At 53.6% G+C, this 23400-nt stretch overlaps 9 protein-coding genes across 9 annotated transcripts; 4 read left to right on the top strand and 5 right to left on the bottom strand.

Annotated features, from left to right (window-relative positions):
- Positions 1-26: 26 nt before the first annotated feature.
- On the top strand, positions 27-907 carry MRS44_004275 (uncharacterized protein; the record flags this gene model as incomplete). Its single annotated transcript, XM_065622140.1, has 2 exons — positions 27-232; positions 688-907. The coding sequence occupies 2 exons, from the start codon at positions 27-29 to the stop codon at positions 905-907; spliced, it is 426 nt and encodes a 141-aa protein (XP_065478212.1).
- Positions 908-934: 27 nt separating this feature from the next.
- MRS44_004276 (uncharacterized protein) lies at positions 935-2117 on the bottom strand (the record flags this gene model as incomplete). The annotated part of the gene is made up of 4 exons (XM_046267865.2): positions 935-1712; positions 1762-1857; positions 1905-1944; positions 1994-2117. 4 exons carry the CDS (start codon positions 2115-2117, stop codon positions 935-937), a joined length of 1038 nt encoding a protein of 345 aa, XP_046125740.1.
- Positions 2118-2926: 809 nt separating this feature from the next.
- MRS44_004277 (uncharacterized protein) lies at positions 2927-5787 on the bottom strand (the record flags this gene model as incomplete). Its single annotated transcript, XM_065622141.1, has 3 exons — positions 2927-4174; positions 4226-5608; positions 5659-5787. The coding sequence occupies 3 exons, from the start codon at positions 5785-5787 to the stop codon at positions 2927-2929; spliced, it is 2760 nt and encodes a 919-aa protein (XP_065478213.1).
- An 815-nt stretch (positions 5788-6602) lies between these two features.
- On the top strand, positions 6603-9015 carry MRS44_004278 (uncharacterized protein; the record flags this gene model as incomplete). The annotated part of the gene is made up of 4 exons (XM_065622142.1): positions 6603-6650; positions 6702-6761; positions 6821-8177; positions 8237-9015. The coding sequence occupies 4 exons, from the start codon at positions 6603-6605 to the stop codon at positions 9013-9015; spliced, it is 2244 nt and encodes a 747-aa protein (XP_065478214.1).
- A 582-nt stretch (positions 9016-9597) lies between these two features.
- On the bottom strand, positions 9598-10408 carry MRS44_004279 (uncharacterized protein; the record flags this gene model as incomplete). The annotated part of the gene is made up of 3 exons (XM_046274254.1): positions 9598-9831; positions 9882-10210; positions 10270-10408. The coding sequence occupies 3 exons, from the start codon at positions 10406-10408 to the stop codon at positions 9598-9600; spliced, it is 702 nt and encodes a 233-aa protein (XP_046125743.1).
- A 1508-nt stretch (positions 10409-11916) lies between these two features.
- MRS44_004280 (uncharacterized protein) lies at positions 11917-12983 on the top strand (the record flags this gene model as incomplete). The annotated part of the gene is made up of 4 exons (XM_046267867.2): positions 11917-12286; positions 12340-12577; positions 12631-12844; positions 12891-12983. 4 exons carry the CDS (start codon positions 11917-11919, stop codon positions 12981-12983), a joined length of 915 nt encoding a protein of 304 aa, XP_046125744.2.
- An 810-nt stretch (positions 12984-13793) lies between these two features.
- Positions 13794-14812, top strand: MRS44_004281 (uncharacterized protein; the record flags this gene model as incomplete). Its single annotated transcript, XM_046282751.1, has 2 exons — positions 13794-13975; positions 14029-14812. The coding sequence occupies 2 exons, from the start codon at positions 13794-13796 to the stop codon at positions 14810-14812; spliced, it is 966 nt and encodes a 321-aa protein (XP_046125745.1).
- Positions 14813-15552: 740 nt separating this feature from the next.
- On the bottom strand, positions 15553-17756 carry MRS44_004282 (uncharacterized protein; the record flags this gene model as incomplete). Its single annotated transcript, XM_065622143.1, has 3 exons — positions 15553-16784; positions 16833-17151; positions 17196-17756. The coding sequence occupies 3 exons, from the start codon at positions 17754-17756 to the stop codon at positions 15553-15555; spliced, it is 2112 nt and encodes a 703-aa protein (XP_065478215.1).
- A 2484-nt stretch (positions 17757-20240) lies between these two features.
- Positions 20241-22223, bottom strand: MRS44_004283 (uncharacterized protein; the record flags this gene model as incomplete). The annotated part of the gene is made up of 1 exon (XM_046277711.2): positions 20241-22223. The coding sequence occupies one exon, from the start codon at positions 22221-22223 to the stop codon at positions 20241-20243; it is 1983 nt and encodes a 660-aa protein (XP_046125747.1).
- Positions 22224-23400: the final 1177 nt, after the last annotated feature.

Consider the following 23400-nt stretch of genomic DNA (forward strand, 5'->3'; position numbering starts at 1 on the left):
CCGAGTACCCCCAGGATTCCGACGACATGGCGCACAAGGGCTTGGTGGTCCACTTCCTCGATGACGAGGATTATGAAGCTGACGATGAGTTTGAGGTTGTCGATTACCTCAGTTACGACGAGATGGTTGATCTCGAGTGGCTCGACCACAACACCGTCGCTGATCTGTTCATGCTCTTCCCCCTGGGTTGTGTCGCCATTGACCAGCTCGGCCGAGTCCAGCCAGGCTCTCAGTAAGTTTGACTACATTGAAGAGTTGTGGACCGTGACTGATTAAGTAGGGCCGGCTTGACAATGCAGCGCCCTGTAAGATGGGAACATAGTAGCTCGGGCTTAAGAACACGAAGAAACCCGAGTGAACAACATCAAAGAACGGACAGGGGCCTTTTCCTTTGTTAATGAGTTCCAATCACCGTAGACTGCTGGAGGCCAAGACGGAAACAGAGAAGCTCCGGCAGTGAGATAGATAGACAGATTCCTTAGATAGAGAATCAATAGACTAATAATAATAGACTTGTTTAAACACTTGTGCCTCCATCAATGTGAATTGATATTGTTTTACACTCTGGCATCATTAGAAGTAAAGCTTTGTAGCTTGCCATCATCTGCCATCCATTGAGGCCTCTTGGTCCTCCCAAAATGCATAAACATGTCTAAACATGACCATGGCCCATTCATCAACACCTAGCCATGATCTGGACTCCCTTCTGCGCCTTGCTCCATCAGACATGAGGGTTTATAATCTCCCAGTCGCCCATGAGATGGCCCTCGCTTCCGCGCATCGGAGGACTGTCAGTCGAATGAGCCCCCTTGTTAAGGACCCTTTCCAAGTTGGCATCAGAGCGGCTGCTGCTGGGCGTGAACGTGCCCGAGCCGCGCTCATCGGTTTCCAGGCCGCCCGACGTTGAAGAGACAATGCTGCGCTCTGCGTCTTTCTATTCCGCATTTCGCTCTGTCCCTCCGCGCCAGAGGCCGTAGAAGCCCTCGCAGTTCTTCCACAGCTTGATGGTTCCGTCCTCTGATCCAGTCGCGTACAGCTTGCCGTCGGGGGCAAAGGCGATGGACCAAATAGGGCCGTGGTGTCCCTTGTGCGTATCGATTTCCGTCTCGTCGTCGTAGCGAATCACCTTGGCCCACGTTCCGGGCTCCTCACCGACAACTAGCTTCCGGCCCTTAACGTCAAGCGAAACGCTGGCAATCGTGTAAGGGAGAACGATGCGCTTCAGCTCGTCCATGGCCCGGTCACCGCCCCAAAAGTACACCGTCTTTCCAGCTGACACGGCAAGCACTGGCTTTCCGCCGCCAATGTCGTTGGGCGAGCTGTATTCGGGTGCCAGCGAGACCATCTCGCAGGACTTGATGTCTCCATCAAGCACCTCATGGCGGATGCAGGCACGGCTTGGCAGGTCGAGCCATCGAATGGTCTTGTCCGAAGCGGTAACGACAATGTTGGGGTCCTGGGTCCAGCAAATAAACTTGATGGAGCCGGTGTGAACACCCTCGCCAATCTCGAAGCCTGCCGAGGCGGGAATGACGGCCGGAGATCCAGAACCGGAGGCAGCGAGCTCCGTCAGGTCAAAGACACGGAGCTTCTTTTCCATGCCACCCGTGGCGACGAGGTCAGAGTTGTCCGGGGGGTATGCGACAGCGCGAACAATGTGGTCGTGCTGAAGGGTGTACAGCAATTCGCCGCTGTGAGTGTCCCAGATCTTGCTGCACCAGCGTAAGCGACACCGATGATCCAAATTGAAAGCAGACTTACGCAGTAAAGTCGGCCGAGGCTGTGGCAGCGTTCGAGTTGTTGGGGCTTAGTCTGGCTTGCCAAACAGCACCCTTGTGACCGATAAAGGTGCCGATCCTGGACGAGTCAGAGGGGCCAAGAGACTCGAGGATCAAGTTTCATACCAGTCGCCAGTGATGCCATCACGGAGCATTGGATTACCATCTAATGCGCAGTCAGCACTTATCCTGCACGAGAGAAACAAGCGGCTCACCTTTGCAGGCCGAGATCATGTAATACGTATCATCCTTTTCCAGGGTGGAGAACGCAATGTGAGGAACGGGTCGGGAGTGACCGTGGCAGGTCAGAGGAACATATTGTCTAGGTTCAGAAGCCATCGCGACAGAGTTGAATGTCGAGGAGCTACGGTCGCGTTTCTTGCCGAAGCTGAGGGAAGGTCTAAGCGGGCTTTGGGAAGGATGGTGTGAGGCGAGGTCGTGAAACGGCAGGAGACGTCTGGCCTGATGGGGACGAACAGCGTCAGAGGTTCAAAGGAGAGTATCGTTCGTAACGGTCGTTAAGCTTCGTGAAGAGCGGTCTGTGTCGTGACTCGTGGGAGCAATTGTCGCGTGTCGTCGCAGGAGTGTGGAGCGTCTAGAGCAATGACGGAGTTTCAAGGAGGGGAAAGCGAAGAGAGGATCGGAGACGGTGAATCAATCAATCGTGATGGAGTCGGGGCGTATCGTATCGTGTCGCAAGGCAAAGCAAGCCGAAGAAGCGTGATCGTGCCCAAGATCAAAGCCCCCGCTGAGGTAGAATCAAGGGAGAGAACAAAAAAGAGAAGAAGAGAGGAGGGAGGGAGAGATAGGTAGGCGGTGGATGGATGGAATTTGTCACTGGAAATCTTCGCGAAGGAAGGACAGGGCAGGCATGGCAGGGAACAGCGGCGCGCAATCCAAAGAAGGAGGGTCGCGCTTGCCCAACTTGTACAGCGGGGTTGAGCGGTGGAGCCTCAGAGCCTGGCATGGAAGGAAGTCTCGAAAACGGGCAGGTGTGACGGACTGATTCTGCACCGCCACAGGGCGGGGTAATGTCATGTCCTCAATTTAGCAGCCGACACCACTAACAATATTCGTACTGCAGTCTGAGAGTCTATCAACAGTTGCAGACTGCATCAAGGTCAATCTGGACAGCAAGGCATATCGAATCATGCCTCTTCAAGCTTTGCTCTCTCAATGTCCTGAACCAGCTTCATCGTCTTCTCACGCCATGGATCTCCAACAGCGCAGGCCCACTCCTGCTCCACCCAAGCTCTAACCCCCGATCTCGGTGCCTCTCTGCCATCGAGCAAACAAAGTACAGCTCTGATCAAGCGTGAGACCTCAGGCTTTCCAAGCCCAGAAGAGAGACCGAGATGGAACCGACGAGAAAGCTCACTCCCTGTCGCCAAGTCTGCAAGATCTGCCCTGCCCTGACGCCTCAGGCACGTGGAGAGAAGCTTGTCATCTACACAAAGACCTGCAACCCCTCTATGCAGGTTGCCAAGGTTGGCCGTGAACAAAGAAGGGCCAAACGCCTCGCGCGGTGGAACAAAGCGCGCATGCTGCCAATCAATGACGGCAGTGATGTTGTAGTTCTTGTCAACAAGTAGATGATCCCCCATATCGTCAGCGTGCTTCAAGTAGAACCCGCCAATGCGCGACGGGGGGGTTGCTAATATGGGAGCAACTCGATCTCTCAGCATCCGGTAAAACACAAATGCCTCTTTGGGATACTCCGGGCAGAGCTGTCCATCTGCAATTAAACGTAGCTGGTGCTCTGCGGTCGAGGTAAAATAGTCCCGCGATGTGTGGAAAGGCCCATGTTTTTCAAGTGTACGATCCCGATTGCTCGCGATGGGTCCTTGCTTGATCATTCCGTCGCGTGGGACGAAGGAGAAGGCCTGTGTTCGAGGATGGCGGCTAATCTCGATAAGAATTCTCGCGTATTGGTTATAGACATGTGTCTTTTGTTGGTCGGTGGCCAGGCGAGGGTTGAATGGCTGCCCTGGCATGGCATCTTCGAGGATGTAGCTCACCCCAACTAGGTTGTCAGGATCGGAAGCGAGTCCATACCCGTGAGCCCTTGGGGTAGGACATGTGAGGCCACCCAGCCATTTGAGTGTAGCGTATTCGCTCTCGACTATGTACTCAGCAAGGTCGGAGGGAGTGTCTGCAAAGGTTGCGTCCCGAGGTATTCGAGCGAGCCATGTGACTCTGTCTTCAAACAGAATCCAGACATGATAATTCGAAGAACCCATCATTGAACCACGTCCAATGTAGTTTCCAGGGAAAAACATGCAGCGTTTGCCGTGACGGAGAGAACTAGCAACTCGCAAAAGCTGATACGCATTCACTTGGGTAAGGAGAACCTCGACCTCCATGTGCGCTTCCGTCTCCTCGTCATCATCGAGCATCTTGTCTCGTTAGCACGTGTCCCGTAGACAAATTCCTTGACAAGAACTTACGTAGTTGTCTAGAAGACAAAGATGGTACCGGGGAAGAATATGAATAGCACACAAGTCGTTCCAACAAGAATGGCATCTTCGTCCACGGACACTTGATCGAGTGCAGTATAGGTATGAGCATGAAGCGAAGCGAGGGACCTCGGGGATAGAATTTAAGAGTCGAGTTGAAATCTCTTGGGAATGGGCGGACACGAAAGGGTCATCCTTCCACTCGATCAAACTTGCATGCCACCACTTGTCCCAATCGAGAGGCCGGCCTTCAAAGGTGGCAACCAAGCCTTGAAATGCGCCGATGGCCTCTTCGTGTACAAAGCTCATCGCCATCCCTAAGCCAAACAGAAGTCGGCGTATCTCATCGGACTGAAAGAAGCAGAACGGTGATCCACGGAGTTGTAGTTCTAGGCCCAAGATCATGTCCTCGTTGGTTAGTCCGACCTCGCCGAAGAATAGATCGTCATTGTCTGCAGAGATGAGTGAAGGGCCAAAAGTCTCGAATGCCGGGACTATTCTCGCAAAAGTCCAATCAATGACGCCCGTGACTTGAAATTCGTCGTCGACAAGGATGTGGCTGCCTTCATCGTCGGGGTGCTTGAGGAAAAAGGGGCCCGAGTTGAGATCTCGCCATCTGTCGAGCCAAGGCCCAGTCTTGACCTGTCGCAGAATGTACTTGAACATGATGTATGCATCAAGAGCGAAATCGGAAAATATTTGCCCTTCAGTGATGATCTTGAGGTATGCAACAGCCCAGGAGCTATAGAGGTCCTTGGCATGTTGGAACGGGCCCATACAAGGTAGCATTGCCGTCTTGTCGCTCGCCATGGGACCGACTTTGATTGTTCCGTCGTTGTCAAACCTCAAGGATCCCGACTCTTGAAAAGGATGCGAGCTCAGAGTGCAGAGAATATCTGCCCATTGGCCCAAAACTTTGGTCTTTTGCTCCTCGGAGGCTGAGAGAGTGTTGAAGGGTCGTCCAGGCATCTTGTCGATGAGCATAAAGGCAACGCCAACCTTGTTCTGCGGGTCATCGTAGAGACCGTACCCATGCAGGCGTGGCGCAGGTACATCAACAGACTCAAGCCATCGAAGTGTTGCGCATTCACTAGCCAGAATTTCGTTACCAAGTTGATAGTCAAAAGACCGGTATGTCTCTCGAGGAATTCTGGCAAGCCAAACAGTCCCGTCTTCAAAGACCAACTGGAGATGGATATGTCTATCACCCATCATGTGGCAGCCCATGGGGTCTTGATCGTTGAGTTGACATGGTTTGCCCCCAGAAAGCTCTGTTGCAAGCCGGACGAGAGCATCATGGTTGATCTTGTTGCTCAGAGCCGTCAACTCTGCCGTCTTGGCAGCGATCAATTCGTCACTATCCAGGGGCGTATCCTTGAGATAGGCTTAGAAGATTTAATTTTGGCACGGGATATGGACCTCACCTCGCACGTGTGGTGGATCGAATCAACATGGTTTGAGCAGTACATGGACTGGCATCGCTCACAACCTCCGATATCGATAGCAGCAGCGTCTGGGCATCCAGCAACGGCGCAAGCCCAATAGGGGAACATGGCGCTGGAAGTGGTTCAGGGCGAAAAGACTGGTTTCAAGTGGGTTGGTCTCGGCAAAGGCTGTCCTTGGGCAGAGACAAGCCTCGACTGAGTGTGTTTGGACAGTGGAAGACGGTGTGCTGGGAGGGAGAGGACACCAATATAATGGACAAGCACGGCAGCCATTTTCACTCGGTGAGACATGGCGACCAATGGCTTCTGAGACATGAGGCGAGAAGACTCATTGTATTGGTTCCCCGCATTGTGACCATGTGTGATAGCCTATCTGTTCGGGTATTGCAAGATTAGAGGGGGGACGGCCGCTGTGGTGAGGCGATGAAGGTCTTGGACCAGCTGCATCCCGTGTCTCCACCACATCGTGAAGGTGTCGATGACATTCGCTAACGCATGTTGACACTGCAGGGCAGGGTTGAAATAGCCTGTGAGGGCGGGACGGGACGGGATGAAGGCAAAGGAGAAAAGCCTTTCTGCCGCGGAGCCGGACCACAAGCAACGTGAACCTGAAGCGGAGGTGGAGGTGGCTGGTGTCGGTGACGCAGTGTGGCTGGAGCTCCTGCAACGAGGGGCTCGGCCCAGCTCCGACGGGACTGCCCATCCCGCCATGTATCATCAATCTATCAGTTTCCATCATCGACCATCCTTGAGTACGACATTACGATTTGTCAAGCTCTTAACAATTTCCAAGGCTGCACTGCTTTCGTTGTTCTTTGACGTTTTTCGTTGTTAAGAGATAGCAAGCCTTGTCTTTCCTTCCCTATAATCACCACCTTGCCCCTCACAGAGCGGTGTCCCATACTCCTCAACCCCAGACCAAGATGGCCGACTTTAAGTTGTCGGCGCAATTGGTTGGCCATGAATCTGATGTGCGCTTTTCCTATGTATTCAAGCCCTTCAAGTACTGACAGTTCTCTTAGGTCCGGGCCGTCAGCTTCCCTTTCCCCGATACCGTCCTAACTGCCTCCCGCGACTGCAGCGTACGTGTATGGCGCCGCACCCAAGACTCCCCTCCATCGTTCGATCCATCCCTCCTTAGTCGCGGCTCCGAATACATCAACTCTATCGCCTACTTCCCCCCTCAAGCGATCGTCCAGATGGTCTCGTCCTGTCCGGCGGCAAGGACACCATCATCGAGGCCAAGTCACCCAAGGCAGCCAGCTCCGACAACGCCGAGCGCCTCTTGGTCGGACATGCTCACAACGTCTGCGCTCTCAACGTCGCACCAAACGGCACATATGCTGTCTCTGGCGGCTGGGACGGTCAGGCTCGTGTGTGGAATCCCCAAAAATGGGAGACGGAGCTCATGCTCACAGGCCATGAGAGCATGGCGGTCTGGGCTGTCGTTGCGGTGGATGACCGCACCGTGTTGACAGGTTGCGCCGACAAGAATATTCGCATCTTTGATCTGCGACAATCTGTAGCAGGGGAGGTGTCGCCAAAGTCAACAATCCACACACCCGACGTTGTCCGTGCTCTCGCTCTGGTACCCGAAGGCCACCCTAGCGGCGCAGACATCGCGAGCGCCAGCAACGACGGAACCATCCGCTTGTGGAAGTTCAACGGCCAACAGGTCGCCGAGCTCCACGGCCACGAAAGCTTTGTCTACAGCTTGACCAGCCTTCCCACTGGCGAGCTTGTCAGCTCTGGAGAGGACCGAACCGTCAGGATATGGAGGGGCACCGAGTGCGTCCAGACCATCACCCATCCCGCCATCTCGGTCTGGACGGTGGCAGCCAACCCCGAAACCGGCGACATTGTGACAGGCGCGAGTGATAGTATTTCTCGCGTCTTTACTCGAAGTCCCGAACGAACAGCCGACGAGGCGACGCTCAAGGAGTTTGAGGAGGCTGTCAAGTCGTCATCGATCCCTCAGCAACAGGTTGGAGGCATCAACAAGGAGAAGCTTCCTGGCCCCGAGTTCTTGACCTCCAAGTCCGGCACTAAGGAGGGTCAAGTCCAGATGATCAAGGAAGATAATGGCGCTGTGACAGCTCATCAGTGGTCCATGAGCCAACAACAATGGGTCAACGTTGGCACTGTCGTTGACGCTGTCGCCAGTACAGGCAAGAAGGTCGAGTACAACGGTCAGATGTACGACTACGTCTTTGACGTTGACATTGAGGATGGAAAGCCTCCATTGAAGCTCCCCTATAATCTCTCTGAGAATCCTTATGACCGAGCAACCAAGTTCCTTGGCGACAATGAGCTGCCTATCTCATACCTCGACAACGTGGCCAACTTTATCACGGAAAACACCAAGGGAGCTACTATCGGTCAGACATCCGAGCCTAGCGGACCTGATCCTCTTGGAACTGAGTCGAGATACCGACCTGGTGAGGACACCCAGCCCAAGGTTCTCCCCAAAAGGAGTACCTCAACATCACGGCTGCCAAGTATGAAGGTAAGCAGCTCCCTGCCTCGATCTTCTGACAAGGACTAACATATTTCACAGCAATCTTCAACAAGATCCTCACCATCAACAAGAACATGGTCTCTTCCGGCCGCAAAGACGCAGCCCTCAACCCATCAGACGAATCTCTCCTTGCCGACCTCCGCTCCGCCCTTGAATCCTCCAGACCAGTCCCCCAAACCGCTCTCCCTCTGCTCGTCCGCATCCTCACCCAATGGCCCTACTCGGACCGCCTTGCCGGCCTCGACCTCCTCCGTTGCGTGGCAAAGTACCCTCTGGCCGCGCAGTTCTCCGACCCGGAGGTTGGCTCTCTTCTCGACCTCGCCATCGCGGCATCCCTGCCCGACGGCGAGAAGCCCAGCGACAACGCTGCCATGATGGCTCTCCGAACACTCGCAAACATGTTTTCGTCGGCTAATGGCCGCTCAATCATCAGCGCGCAGTCGGACAAGGCCATTGCCCTCCTCGAGCGTGTTGTCGGCATCTCTACAGACCCCATTGGCCCGTACAACCGCAATGTCCTCATCGCCACTACCACAGCTGCCATCAACCTCTCCGTCCTCGTCCACCGCGAGCGTCTCCTCACACCAGACCAACGCCGTCGTCTGGCCATCGTCTTGGGTGCCATCCTCTCCCGCGACGGCCAGACCGACTCGGAGGTGCTGTACCGCGCCCTCGTAGCCCTAGGCACTCTACTCTCCGCTTCCAAGGCCGAGATCAAGGGTCTTGGCGTCAAGGAGTGGATCCAGGGTGCCGCTTCCGGCAGCGTAGAGGACCGCGTCAAGGCCGTCGCTGCCGAGTGCGCCAAGCTAGCTCCGTAGATGTGTGATTGTGACGAGAACTGTAACTCGGCGGCTATTGGGGGCCGCCAAGCCGGATGGATCTGGTTCCACTCGAGATTGCAGACGGATATACGGAGTTTGGACGTGTACGGATACATAGAAGTAGAAGCATTCAGAGAATACATGGATCCATCCTGAAGTTTGTGCTCCATCCGTGAACTACGTAGGATCTTCTCTCACGTCAGAACCCAAGCCATCACTCGAAATTTTACTAATATCACATCCCTTGTCATTCACAGGATTCTCAACGTTGAACTTCATAATCGTAGATTCATGTCTCTTACATCAAGACACCTCATCTCATCCATTTCCTCGAGATGAACCACCCATCAGGACTATAGTCCAAAAAGGAATGAAGTAAAGAAAGAATAAAATAGCTCCTCCAACACCGTAACAGAAACTTGCGATATCATCTAACCCAGACTTGGGGGTGTATTATCAGACAGGTAAAAAGAACTCCTCAGGGATATATAATTCCCCCATTCCGTAAAAAAACGCCATGCGTGAATAATGCCCAAATATGCATATTTTTTTACTCTTCAAACTCGCACGTCATACAGCTCATGCGAGGGAGAGAGCCCATAGAGCGGCTCCTACAAGAGGTAGTAGGGTGGCCCAGCTCACTTGGTGGGGGGCGTTTGCGCTCGAATCTTTGACGTATTCGTCGCTGCCGGATGCCTTGGTGGTGATGGTAAAGACCTCTGCGAAGCCAATGTCGGTCGAGTTGAAGCAGTTGGTCTGGTTGACCTCGGCGAGTCTCTTGTCTCCGGGTTCGGCAAAGATGATGTCGACGCACTAGGACATTGTTAGCTTGAAGCTTCTCGAGTCAGTTTGACTTTACATACCGAGTACAGGGCAGCGCCGTGAATGGCGAGCATGACAACCTGGATGGTCGCCTTGTCGCCAGCCTTTACCGTCGTGTTCTTGGGCAGAGGTACCTGAGGGAAGCAGATGGTTCCTGGGTAGGGGTTGTTGGTGGGACCAAGAATCTGGAACTGGGGAACCATGGGGAGGGTCATGTTGGCAGGGCCACCGTCTGGGCCCTCATCGCCGAATCCCATGTTGATGTAGGCAAAGGCAGTCTCATGGCCTCGGAACCATCCAGGCTGGAAGGCGATGGCTCCTCCTCTCGTGGGCCAGTACGTGCGGTTCTGTGTTACGTTGTGTCCGCCACCTGCGCGCGAGTCAATGGGGGTTATTCGGGTGAGAAGCTCGAGGAGACAAGTCACGTACAAGGATACGTCCATTGCATGCCGTAGGGAAAGGTTGCGTTGGTGATCAGGTTGTTTCCTCTCCATCCTGGGTAGGTGATGACACTATGTGCCGAGACGACGGCCGCGAGGACGAGGGTGATGAGAGCTGAAGAACGCATATTTGCTGTGTTCTGATGGTCGACGAGAGGTTTGTCGAGAATTGCAAGCTTGTAGAGGCAATGGTCCGATCCGAGCTCTATTAAGAGTGGTTGGTCTCTTGCTCAACAGACAAGTCGGTGATGCTTGGTCCCAAGAATTCAAGGCTCAGCCTCTTCAGTTCTTGGACATCTCAAGCAGGCTGACAGCTTCGCAGGGAAAAGGAAAAATGTACGGTACGGAATATGGACGAGCGCTAGAGTAGAAGATCCGGAGTGAAAGGAGGAGTCGATGCTGGGCGGCCGCATGGGCGTGGGCAAGTCTTAAGGCGCTGGGGGCCATAATCCAGCCGCCCGACCTCTGGCCTTGCATGCAAGCACTTGTCCCTCTCTGTGAATCCGAGAGAGGGAAAAAAGAGCAAGACCCCAGTGTGATTCCCATGGCGGCGCGGAGCGGCCCAGTCAGAGGCCGTTGAACAAGGGCCGCGATGCATGCCGGAGGGTGTGACCCCTGCCGCACCCTGCTGCGTGTCGCCAATGGGAGACGACGTCGAGGTGACTGGCGCACGTTGCGGCGGCGTCTTTGCTGGTCCTCGGACGCTGGTTGGAGAAGATTTAAGCGCCGGCACTATGCCAGGGATGGGGGGAGTTGGGGACAAAGCGTCCAATGATCACCAGCTAGACGGGATTGGAGCAGGGGTAGCACATCGGAGTGTTGACGGGACGGAGGGGCGATAAACCAGGGGGACACGAAGCCGGCGGGGGAGGAGGTTGGTTGGCAGACGGAGACCTTTTTCGAGGCCCAAGATAGGTTCACAAGAGGACATTTAACTGCCGCTCCCCCTTCCACCATCGACTGACTTTGCCATGGGATCGGATGAGTCGAGCCGGTACTGCCCTTTTGCCGTTGAAACGCAACATCCCCACTGGATCCGCGCAGCCGCCAAGATCCATGTGAAGGCTATCTGTCCGAGGATCCCGTCAGCAAAGAGTTTCTACTCTGTACCCTGCGCAACAGGTGACTCTCCTGTGATACCGGGACACTCGTTCGATCATAGGCGCCGGTAGCACAGTCACACCGACGACAAGAGGCACAGTCGTAGAATATCGGTGCCGCGGCGGGATATTCAGCGCCCATTGTACGCAAGACGCGCAATATTGTAACAAGGACAAAGACCGGAAATGGTGTGAGATGATTAACTTTGTAAAGCACAATTGGAAGATTCTGTAGCTTGGAAAATAGCAAAAACCAATCGGCATTGACTTTGTCCCGAGTGTTTGGAAAAAGACGCCACCAAAAGAGATCGACGAAACGGCAGAGCGTCCCTCACCGAGCCACTCACCGAGCTTCACCTTGATGGTGGGGTCGGGAAATCTCAGCATCTTGAACCGCCTCACACTGTCAAGCGCAGCAGATTAGACTACCCTAGACCGTTTGCCTTGTGGTTGTTTTAATCATTATTTCTCTTCTCGGTGGATTATTGCTAGATATCTAGACTCTCGCTCAAACACCAGCCATCTCGCACTTCACCATGCCTTCTCAAGACAAACCTGACACCCAAGAATGGACACACGTCACCCGCAAATCTCGAAAATCCCGTCCAAAGAAAGCCCCTTCTCACACGCACATCAACTCCCTCCCCATAACACCCCGCACCGACAACCTCCGCTCCCCCTCAGATCTCGAAGCTGACTACCGCCGCATCCGTGACCGCTGGGAGGCTGAACCGCCCTGCTCACGCCTCCGCGAGCTGGTCTCGGAAAAGGCGTCCCACCTCAAGACTGTGTCCCGAGCAGTGAACCTCGGAGTCGGGACTTTTGACCCTGCTGATGGCTCTTGGGAAGCCAAGAGGTCGGCGTTTGTGCAACTCACTGCGTTCCTGGTCATGGTGGAAGAACTAGGTTTGTCACCCTCAACACAGGAAACAGACACTTGGACTCATGCATCTTTATAGAAAGGATAACGGACCGAAAGATAGACTGCTTCTTTCAAGACCCCGTCTTCAATACCTCAGACAAAGCCTTTCTTAAAAACCTAGGTCACACAGTCGTCGAGACACCAGCCGGCTGCGAAATGATAGACCAAGACACCTTCTTCTTCGGAGTCCACCTTTACAAGCCCATCTACGCCATGGCACTGGAAAAGCACCTGCCTGTCATCTTTGTCGGGACAGGCTGGGAAGTTTGGGACGAGTGAGTTGTTTGTTCTGCCCCCTTTTGTTGCTCTGATGCTGATGGATTTGTAGTTTGTTTGCGACGGAGGGTCTTGAGAGGATGGAAAAGATGCACAAGTCTTATAGCAAGAGTGAATTTCCGCAAGAGTCTTTTGATTCGGCTTTTTCGAGCACGAGTATCTACTGGAACTCAGCTGGGGAGCCTGAGACGGTGCCTGAAAAGGGGCCTGAGGGGGAGAAAGAGAAGGAGGGAGAGGGAGAAAAGGAGAAGGAGGAAAAGGGAGAGGTAGAGGTATCTAGCAAAGATGAATCTACAACTACTTCATAACCAGTCTTCTCACAAGTATGTTCCACCTGTCTTCCTCCCATGGCCCAGGGCTGCTGGTATCTCGACTGAGTGTGAATCACGGGCTGTAGATGCTTAGGGCTGAGGCTCAGGATTCTCCTCCGACTTCTTACCTAAATCATGATCCTCGGGCTCTTCTCACTCTTCTTCCTTAGCCATCTTCACCATAACCCTCAGGTTCTTCTAATTCTCCCTCATTCATCTCAACTCGCAATCATCGGAGACTCCTCTAGCCCTTTCTCCATCGCCTTTAGAGAGGTCCTCAGCGTCTTTTCTAATACTTCTTCCTCTTCGCTGACGATCGTCAAATACTTCTCAAACTTTTCCTCCTTCATCTTCTCTCGCAATCCTCAGAGACTTGTCTAACAGTCTCCCCTTCACTCTGATTCACCATCCTCGAAGCCTTCTTTACTCTAAAATCCCCAAAGCCTTTCCTCTTTCTTTGCTCAGGATCATCAGACTGCCCTAACTTCCTCTTCATAAAATTACTCAGAGCCTCCTCTAAGATCCCCTTCTTTACATTAAACCTCAATCATCTGGACCCTCTCGAGAACTCTTCCTCCTTCATCCTCACCACCCTCAAGACCAAACAACTCAACCACCTTCAACTACGACATCAGTTGTCGCTTACCGATTGATTCTCCCCATATCAGGTAGTCGACAGCATTTTTGGACGTTTTCCCATCAGAAAACAGATTTGTTTCGCGTTTTACTGTTCAGTGACGGCTCCCGTTCCCTTCAAGCTACCCCCACCCTCAAAGCTCCTTCCTTCCTTCTCTTCCATAAACAACCCCAACGCAAACACCAACAAATTTCTTCAAACAACTTTCACAAAGCGCTCAATACCTCATTCAATCAACCTCACCAACCTTTGTCAACGCTCCTCACAATGGCCGACTCTCCCTCCTCGGACGACTCCAAGCGCCCTGGTCCCAAGTCCCGTGAGGCAGAGTACCAGGCCCTCTGGCAGGTCTGCGATCGCACCGCTCGCAAGAACGAGTACAAGTACGCCGACTACACCACCCGCAGAGCTATCCTGGAGGATGCCTGCCACGCTCTCATGAACAGACGGTATGTCTATCCTCCTCTAACCTCTAGCTGATCGTTAACTAATACATTTGTAGCCGTGACGGAGGCAAGGTCCTCTGCAACACGAGCATCCCAGAGATGGTCGAGCGTCACCTCAAGCGAGAAGCCCACTCTCGCATCATCCACGAGGCCCGCGTCACGGGACAGCTGCCGGATTCCCCTGTGCAGGTTGCTAGGACTGTTCGATCCGCCACCCCCCAGGGCACCATGGCCGACCCTCAGCCCATGGGCTCTCGCATCGCCCTGCCTTTCGGTAACAGCCAGCCCTACGCCGCCAACATTGACCCCAACCCTCTGACCCTCCGCAACGAGATCGTCGCCCTTCGTCAGGAGGTAGCCCGTCAGCATGAAGAGCAACAGGCTATCGTTTCCACCCTGCGGGGTCTAGCTGCCCGTCTCACCGCCGTCGAGAACGAGCTCGCCGAGCTTCGTGGCGGCCAGGGACACGGCAGACTCTCGTTCAACGAGATGGATGTCCATCTTAGACAGACTGACCTTGCTTCCCACCCCCGATCGGTTCTGATGGGCGAGAATGGCCTCCATCATGTCAGTGATCACGAGCAGAGAGGTGCCGCTGCTACCCAGATGACCGAAGGCGACATCCACTTCCGGCCCAACTACACCTACGAGAGCGAGGCCCGCTACCGGGCTCCCGGCCTGTTCCCGCACGGCACCTATTCCGGCCCCCTGTACCCCGATGAAGGCGTCGAGGGTCCCGGCTTCGGCCTCGGCTTCGGCTCCCGACCCCGGGAGAGGCGCCCCGTAACGCCCCGGAGCCAGACTCACGGCCAGGAGGACCTGGGCCGACAGAACATCTAATGAGAGGCCAACATTCTTCTAATGGGAGGCTAAGGGAGCTCTGAATGGAGGCTAACTATCAGGGTTTACTGTCAGGGCTATTAGGCCCTTGGAGTTCAAGGATGGGGGGGTGGGGGGGGGGGAGTTATTTGCAAAAATGGTGGACTGGGAATCATGAATGGCGATAATGATGATGATGACGATCAATATACCCGACATAGAAGGCTGCAGATGAAAAGTAGCTAGCTCTAAATACATGGGAATGGGCAAACTATATACAAGAAAAAAGACTTGACTGTCAGATGTGTCTCAACCCTATACACTTGAAGACCGATAAAAAGGGGGGGGGGAGAAGAAGAAGAATGCCGTGAAATGTACGTCCATTTGCTGCTGTTATGCACCAACTATATAGCCCAGCGAATCATGGCTCAAATCCACCCCCTTTCCCACAAAGATCCCATTCATACCAGGAGCCCATCTCTCTCTTTTTGAAACAGACAGACACAGAATTACAACATACATAAGAACAGTTTTTACCCGTTTGTCCTTCGGGGCCCGGAACTCCAGTTGCAACAACACAGAAAACAGAGATTAAAACACCAAACCATGGGGAAGATCTGTTGGTTGTAACACAACATCCAACAGATAATCCCCTCTTTCATCTCCTGAGAAAAAAGATTCGACCCAGTACCTTGTGTGTATCGTTTCGCTGAAAAAAGAAGCAAAGAAAATGTCGAGTTGGTGATCGTAGTTGTAGTCGTCTAGGCAAAATCCTTGTAGTCTTTGATCGTCTTGCCACCACAGTCCGGAATCTTGACGCCGTCCTTGAGCTCGCGGTTGACAGTCATGAGACCCCACTTGTCCTCCCACTCTTTACCCTTCTCGTTGAACTTGACCTTCCAGGGCTCGTCGAACGCCTCGAACCAAAAGTAGTTTGTCCCATTCTTGAGGGCCTGGCAGACCCAGTTGTCCATAAAGGTGTTTAGCTCATCGATGCCAGCGACGGAACCCTCGGTACAGGTCGTTGCTTGACCGCACGTCTTTCCACCGGCACTGGGCCAGCCTGTTTCTGAAATGATGTTCTTCTGCTTGTCTGATTTCCAGTATGGGCCGTCTCGGACCTCCCAGAAGTTGTATGTCCACGCAGCAGCCTCTTCCGCAGTGACGCCAGCAAAGAAGGGGTGGATATTGGCCATGATATAGTCACTATCCTGGGCCAGCTCGTCTGTCCAGTCATCGCCCAAGTCCGAGGTAGCAACGGGGAGGTTGATGCTCTTCTTCTTGAGTTTGGTTCGGGTATCGTCCAGGATCTTGGCCAAGCTGGTAATCGTCATCTCCTCACGGAACAGAATCTCGTTGGCAATAATAATGCCCTCGAATGGGTCATCTCCGTACTCGTCCAGAATATCCCACATCTGATCCAGTTGTCGGTCGTTGGTGGTCTCGTTCTTGTCCAGCCACACTCCCAGCCAGACCTTTGTGTCGGTCAGTTCCAAACGGTCGATCGCGTGCAAGAGCATCTGTGTCTGGTTGCAGTCGGTTCCGTACAGGCGAATCTTGTTGGTCAGCTGGCCCAGCACGGCCACATCGCGGGTAATGTTGTTCTGAGACGGCGGGTTGTGCATGCAGTCGGGGTACTGCGAGTTGAGAGGCGTATAGTCGATACCGGGGAACACTCGGTGTAGGTCAGGGTTGTTGAGGAGCTTCTGGATCTCGGCGCTGCTCTTGCCAAGGTCACCGTTCTTCTTCTCATCCTCCTCGGCCGACTGTCCCTTGCCGCCGCCGCTGCTGCTGCCGCTTTTACTCTCATGATTTCCATTGTTGACCACACCACCAACAACACCTCCCACGATGGCGCCCACGATGACAAGGAAGACACCCACGATGATGATCCACTTCCACTTCTTGCCTCTTTTGTTTTCGTTTTCCAGCCAGTCGGAAGGCTTCTCGTGGCCTGCATTCATCTCGTAACCTCCGCCGCCGCCACCTCCGCCTGCACAATGTTAATGACAAGTCATGATTGTCGCGGCAAGCAACTCACCTCTATTCCCCATTAGGCCCGCAGCGGCCGCACCACCCCCAACCGCCGCAGCACTTGCCGCAGGGATCTTCTTCCCACGGTCCGAGTGGGAGAGGCTCAGCATTGAATTCCTTTGGCTCTTGCCGTATGTAAGCCCGTCATCTCCGTCGTCGACAATCTCGTGGGGATTCACGACGCCCAGATTGGCACTGCCACGCGAACTGTTGGCATAGTATCCACCTGGGGGGTACGGGTTGTTGACGTAGGGATCACTTCCGTTGAAGTGAGGTGTTGAGCCGGAACCTGGCGGCCCTCCAGGCGCGAGGCCAGCCAAGCTTGACTGTGACGGTCCATGTGCGCCGTTGTCGTAGGAAGAATCGTAACCGTATCCGCCATTCGAATCGTAGGGGTTCTGTTGAGATCGGGAGGGGGCGGGGGCAGTCCGGTGCGCTCCATCGCGTCCATGCCACTGTTGCGAGGGTTACGGTCAGCGACGTCCCAGGCAATTCCCGCCATGCCACCAGACGCAGACTGGCCAAAGTTGTCTGCGCCGGGAGTTGTGTTAGCGTTTGGGTGGGCATACCCCATGTATCCGGCGCCGCCGGCAGCAGCAGCAGCGCCACTCCCTTGGTTATAGTAGCCTTGGTCGTGATGTGAAGGCGATGGTCGTCGAGGACTGTCGTAGCCAGCAGAGCCGCCAGAGTATGGCGAGGCCGAGCGGCCTTGACTATAGTTGTCTTGAACAGGCTGCATGCGATTGAATGCAGAGTCGGGGTGAGAGCTCGGGTGGTTTGCCCTCACGGGAGAGGGAGCGTCGTAGTAGGGCGTGGGAGATGGTGGTGAGTAGTGGTTCTGAGGTTGGTTGGGATGTCGCGGAGAGGATTCGTAGTAGTTTTGAGAGTCGAGAGGTTCACTCTCATAGTGATCGTTGCGGTAATGCTGCATGGTGGGTGTATGCTCGACAGCCGAGGACGGTGGGATAGGATGACGATGAGCGAGGGGGAGGCAGTGCCAAGCAAGCAGATGGATGGATGACCCCAGCCGCCAGAGAGAGACCGGCTCGGCGAGTTGTATGTCTCGGCAAATGACTTGACTTCGATTTGCGGGTTGAAACGAGTGAGAGACGCGGGTGCGAAAGCGGACACGGAATCTGACTGCGCTGCAGGGAACGAACGAGAGGCGCACGAAAAGAAGACGCAGTCAGTCGAAAAGGTGTGTATGCGGGAGGAAAGGTTGTTGATGAGGTTGTTGGAGAGCAACGGCCCATGCATGAGCGACGCCGCAGTATGCGACCCGACCTCCACTGACGGATGGACCTGAACCTGGCGCTGGCGGGTCCCCCTCGTCTAGTCCATGCACATTACGCACAGGGAGCCACACCGGATGCGGACCGAAAACACACCTCACACGGTGGACTTGGGGCTAAATGAAACCTCCGGACGGTGAGAACCAGTTTAGTGGCTTCTCCGCCCTGGCCGAAGTGGCCTGGCAACCGTCAATCAGGCCTAGCCCAGCCGATAGATCCAGGGAGCGGGGGACCCGTGACGCACTTGGGTCTGGATTGAAAATGGAAACGATTCAAGGTCATCAGCCGTTCGGGAAGGGTTCCAGTCCCTTTCACTCATGAATTAATTGTCTAATGAGCGTGTGCCGTGTCGTGTGGGAACCTGGTCAATTGAGGAAACGCCCGGGTACGGCACAGCCTCAATAGACACGAGGTTCGTAAACTTGTGGTCTCTAGTGGTGGGTGAGAATCGAGAAATCCGGGGCAGATGCGTGCGCGTCCTTTCTGTCAGTCTGTCTTGCTGACACGAGAACGGAAGAGAACTGCCGGGAGCAAAAGCTGAGCAAGCAAAAATATCTATATTCAGAAACAAAGTCCAGACTTTGTGGGTTCTAGACAACAGCTCGTGTCTTGCCTTTGCGCTCTAAAATGTCGTATTTCAGATTTGGGCTTGAACCCCTTATTTTGGCGGCGCCGCAAACTGCGACTGTGACAAGGGACTCAAAGAGGGAGGTGTCAACAGCCTGGGGTCTGTTTTTGATCAGCCGGAAAACATCAGCAGGGGTGATTATGAGGGTCGATTGACGATGATGGCCCCAGATTCAAGGATGAACGGCAGCCTGACTTGGTGCGTGCGCGACGTATGTGATGTACAACATGTGTCAAGTTGACGACACTTGAGCGACGAGGCCATCACCAAGAATGAAGTCGATAATGACGAGGCTGAAGATGCATTCAACAGAATTTACAGATACCAGAACAATGACATCTTTCCCTCGAGCCTCTCATTTCATTTCCTCGTGTCCTTTTACCTCAGGTAGCATCCACAGCACGTGTTCACCGTAGAGGTACATGCCCCACGTCGTAAACAGCGGCACAGCCCATGTCTCCCCAAAAACGCCATCAAATATCACGTCCCTTCACGATAATTTCCATGTTATAAACTGGGCGTTGAACGGCGTCGTCCACCAAATTACGGCAGAATTCCAACGGCCCTTTGTTTGCTTTCTTGCCGGAATGATTAAAGGATGCCCCCCTTGTGCATCCTACGACCCAGTCTTATTCCCAGTTTTTTTTTTTACTCTGGTGCGACAGGCTCTTTGCTGTCGTCGATCATTCTGTGACAGACAGGTTTTGTTGGTCCATGATGGTGGACAGACAGTGGGTTTGCTACTGTATCGTTACACTTGTCCACATATCCTGTTTTGCTTTCGCTATCCAATCACCATTCAATGCAACGTGTTGGCTCAGCGACTGATGAAATAGAAAAGCCCGTCAGCCGACTTTATTATCGTGAACACCGGCTGAACTCGGTGGCAGAGCCTTGTGACTACAAAATAATTGACAGTGGCGGGCTTTGCTTTCGGCTCCCCCCAGCCATCAGCATGTGGCTTGCGCAAGGAGACAACCCGGTTATTTCTCTCCCCGGCGAAAAGTGTTGGCAACGATGATTCACTCTGTCTCACACGGCTCATGATGATCTGGTCTGAAACAGTCAGCCCTGAGCGACAATTTGTTGTGTCTTTGATTGGCTGCCGTTGATGTTGCAGGGTAAGCTTTGTCTTTGAACGGTGATATGATGCGCCAAGTCTGGAATCACCTCATTGCTGGCTTTGCATAATAATATTAGAGATTTATGAGCTGTCTGATCTGACAATACAGTTACTGGTTCAATCAATCATTCGGTTGAATAGTTCACATTTCATTTGTTACAGAAAGTTTAGAGGTCTTGGCTGAAGTTGGTGTGACGAACCTCCCTTGATGGTGTTCGTCAATAACGGTCAAAGCACAGCCAAGAACAAAATACAAAAGCCAAGATATCATGTACCACTTTTAATATTTGTAAATATACTCCGTGTATCCATATATCTACATATCCCAAGTCATGTTTCCCCTTGTCCTTATTTATAGAACTCTATTGGTCATCACTTGAATCTCCCGTTTATCCACTCCCCCACGAACCATGACGTTGATCTAACGCTACCACCATCCTTGGACCCATTGCTGCTGGAACTATCTCGCATCGGATCGGGGTTTTCCCAGTGGAATAACCACCGAAGCTGATCTTGGTCCACTGGTAGGACTGCATTCGCCCAGTCACGTCTCCCTACTGCGTCTTCAACAAAGAAGTTCAGCATCCTACGTGTCGATATTCTTGACGGCCGGATGTTAAGGGGAGGCTGATAACTTCCTTTCGACACGATGCCAGTGGAAGGCCGGTCCAAGTTGTCGGGGACGTTCTTCACATCCCTACCGGTATCGTGCCTGAATCCATGCTCCGGTGTTGAGGGCGAGTCCCTCTCGGGATACCACACGAACGAGTGATACTGCCGGACATATTTGGTCTCCAATTGCGGCCAGAGCTCGACTTCAACCTGGCCTTTCTGTATATACCCGAATGGCCTCCAGGCCAGGAGGACTGAGGCATAGTCTTGGAGCTTTAGATCGAACCGACACCGAAGCACGTCCGCCCTCGAAACCAGGTCTGTCTTCTCCCCGTATGTTGCATCCTTTTCATCATCCAGGAAAGACTGCTTCGCGCCTGTCCATGCGGATACTATTGGATCAGGTGCCGCCATGGACCCTGTCCCCCCTTTCTCCTCCAACTTCTGGGTATATCTTTGTACGCAGTCCAGGACGGTCAAATCGCCCAGCAGGATGATGGCCACCCACCAGATAGCCACTCGAGGCCGACGCGCGATAAAAAGCTTCAAAATCACCTCCACATGCTTCTGCTTGATGGCTGGCTTCAATACTTCAAGTATCGAAGACAGCCATGGCCCCACCAGGTTGCACTCAACGTCTGGCTGCCAGAAGATGCTCCAGAGGACCGACCCAACCGACGGAGGATGACTGCCAAGGGCCATGAAATATCGGAGGTCACCGTGATACTGCCGGATCTCTTGCTCATGTGTATTTTTGAATACCCCGCGCTGTGACTTGGGGAGACGCGGCGTTGGAAGCTGTGGCTGAAGATCCATGAAGGTGTAGAACGGCAGGACGAGCGCGGCCAGGAAACCTGCTCGATACGGCGATATGGCTTCCCATTCGGATGTCTCGCTGCGCTCAGTTCCGAGATGAAACAGGCGGCAGAGCTCAATGAGTAGCTCCATCGCTTCGGAAGAACTTGGCGCAGAGTGTACGTCTGTGGTCGAGATGGGAGCTCCTCCAATGACGATTTGAGCATCTTGGTTGAAAAAGGCGGCAAACATGGGAAGCTTTCCCTCATCTTTTGCACCCCAGCCAAATTCAGGACTGAGAATGGCGCAGAGCCATCTGACGAGTGCAGACGATGCGCCGTCGAGATGGATCATGGGCCTCTCGTGCTGCTGCGGCGACAAGTGGTGGGAAGAATAGCACACTTGCCGATCCTGCATCTCGAGGACTCGAACTGACAAGATGTACGACCAACACATTGTCAGGACGGCAAGGCTGTCGGTCGTGGTTGAATCCAGGCCCATGGAGTACGAGGCAGCCTCCTGACTGATACTGCTGCGAATTGGGTCTTCGGCCTGAAGGAAAAATGCCAGCCGACGACCATATCTCAGCGTTGGACCATCATCGTCTTGGTCCGTAGACCTTGGACTCGCAATGTCGGGAGAGAGACGCCACCGCGGTCTTCCGTAAAGGATCCGATCGGTAGGAAGATGCCCCGGAAGACTGGGAACGTCCATCAAGGCAATGTAGGGATCCAACATGCCCGTTGGCCATAGACCCCTGGGCATCCCCTTCGCTTGCTGGAAGAGAGCATCCCACATGGCCTTTCCGTCGCGAAACGTCCGACGAACGTCCGAAGCAGAGGGTATCAACGGGTCATCTTCTTCGCTGATGAACGGTACATTGTCCTCTTCATCCGTAGACGGATCCGTATCGTGTGTCGGCACCGGTCGAGGCTTGTTCTTGAACATGGTCGCGCTGCACCCGGAGGATGCGAAACGCAGAGCGGGACATGGACAGAGCCCCGTGGGGTTAATGAGAAAACCAACAGGCGGTGATTAACCCCCCAGTAATGCCTGTCAGATGGGTGCGCGTACCGCAGCGGTTCTCAATCACGTTTTGGTCTGTCTTGGCCCAACAGAAAAGCAAACTTCCAACACTGGTGTGGCGCGCCCGGGACTCCATGACTGGATACTCGACGAAACCAGGCTCTGCGGAAGAGCAAATCACATGGCGTAAAGTGAACAAACGGCAATTGTAAGCGATTCGTTCGAGGGCCGTAACCGAAGTTGCCGTGTGTCTGAGAGGCGGCGCTGTTGGTCCTGGTGCGGTTGTCTCTCCGCACAGGGAAACGAGGCTGTTGGTTCGGATCGGGTACAGGCAACTGGGTTTCTGTTGACGCAATTGACAAAAGGTTGGATAAGAACCAATTCAATATGAAGTGATAAGAAGCGGTCAGTGATAACTAAATAGAGCGACTGTCTCAGGCTGCACCGAGCCCTTGCACGAAGAACGCAGCTGCGCCCATTTGCCCAGGCCGCAATACTTACTTGCCTCCCTGCTTCTGGGTTGCCAAGCCGAGTAGCCCTAAGTATCAAGAAACTATTTAAGTTCAGAGCAACTCTGACTTGACCGACTCTTGACCTCGATCCCGGACAACCCAGGTCTCGACCCCAGTACAGCATCACCAAGAATACGACTTGGTAATTAATTAGGTTAGCTGGAGGCTGGGAAAGATATATAGCGACGGGGATTTTACTATCAAGAGGGCATGCAAGTGAAGAGATGAAGAATTGGCGAGGAGTTCCATGTTGTTGGGCCAAACGACCAAGCTCGGCGATGGGACTATTAAGCTGCAACACGATTGCCTACGGCAGGCGACACATCAATCTATAACAGAAAACATACAAGTGTGTGCATGAATATAAAAAGTAGCAGCTCGTCTACTATCGCTGCTGCTTGGGATAAGTATAGCTAAGGTTTAGCACCACTGAGACGATCAGGGAGGTATGCATGATCCACAGCAAGAATCTCTTGCTGAGCGAGATACTTCTACATAAAACCACGTTCGTAGAAGCAGTCATGTCCTGGGACCTGGTCATTATATACGTGAAATATCGGCAGAGAGAGAAAAGGGGATATTTGCAT

Source organism: Fusarium solani, assembly GCF_023522795.1.
Source record: "Fusarium solani strain SB1 chromosome Unknown bctg00000002, whole genome shotgun sequence".
Lineage (NCBI taxonomy): Eukaryota > Fungi > Ascomycota > Sordariomycetes > Hypocreales > Nectriaceae > Fusarium > Fusarium solani.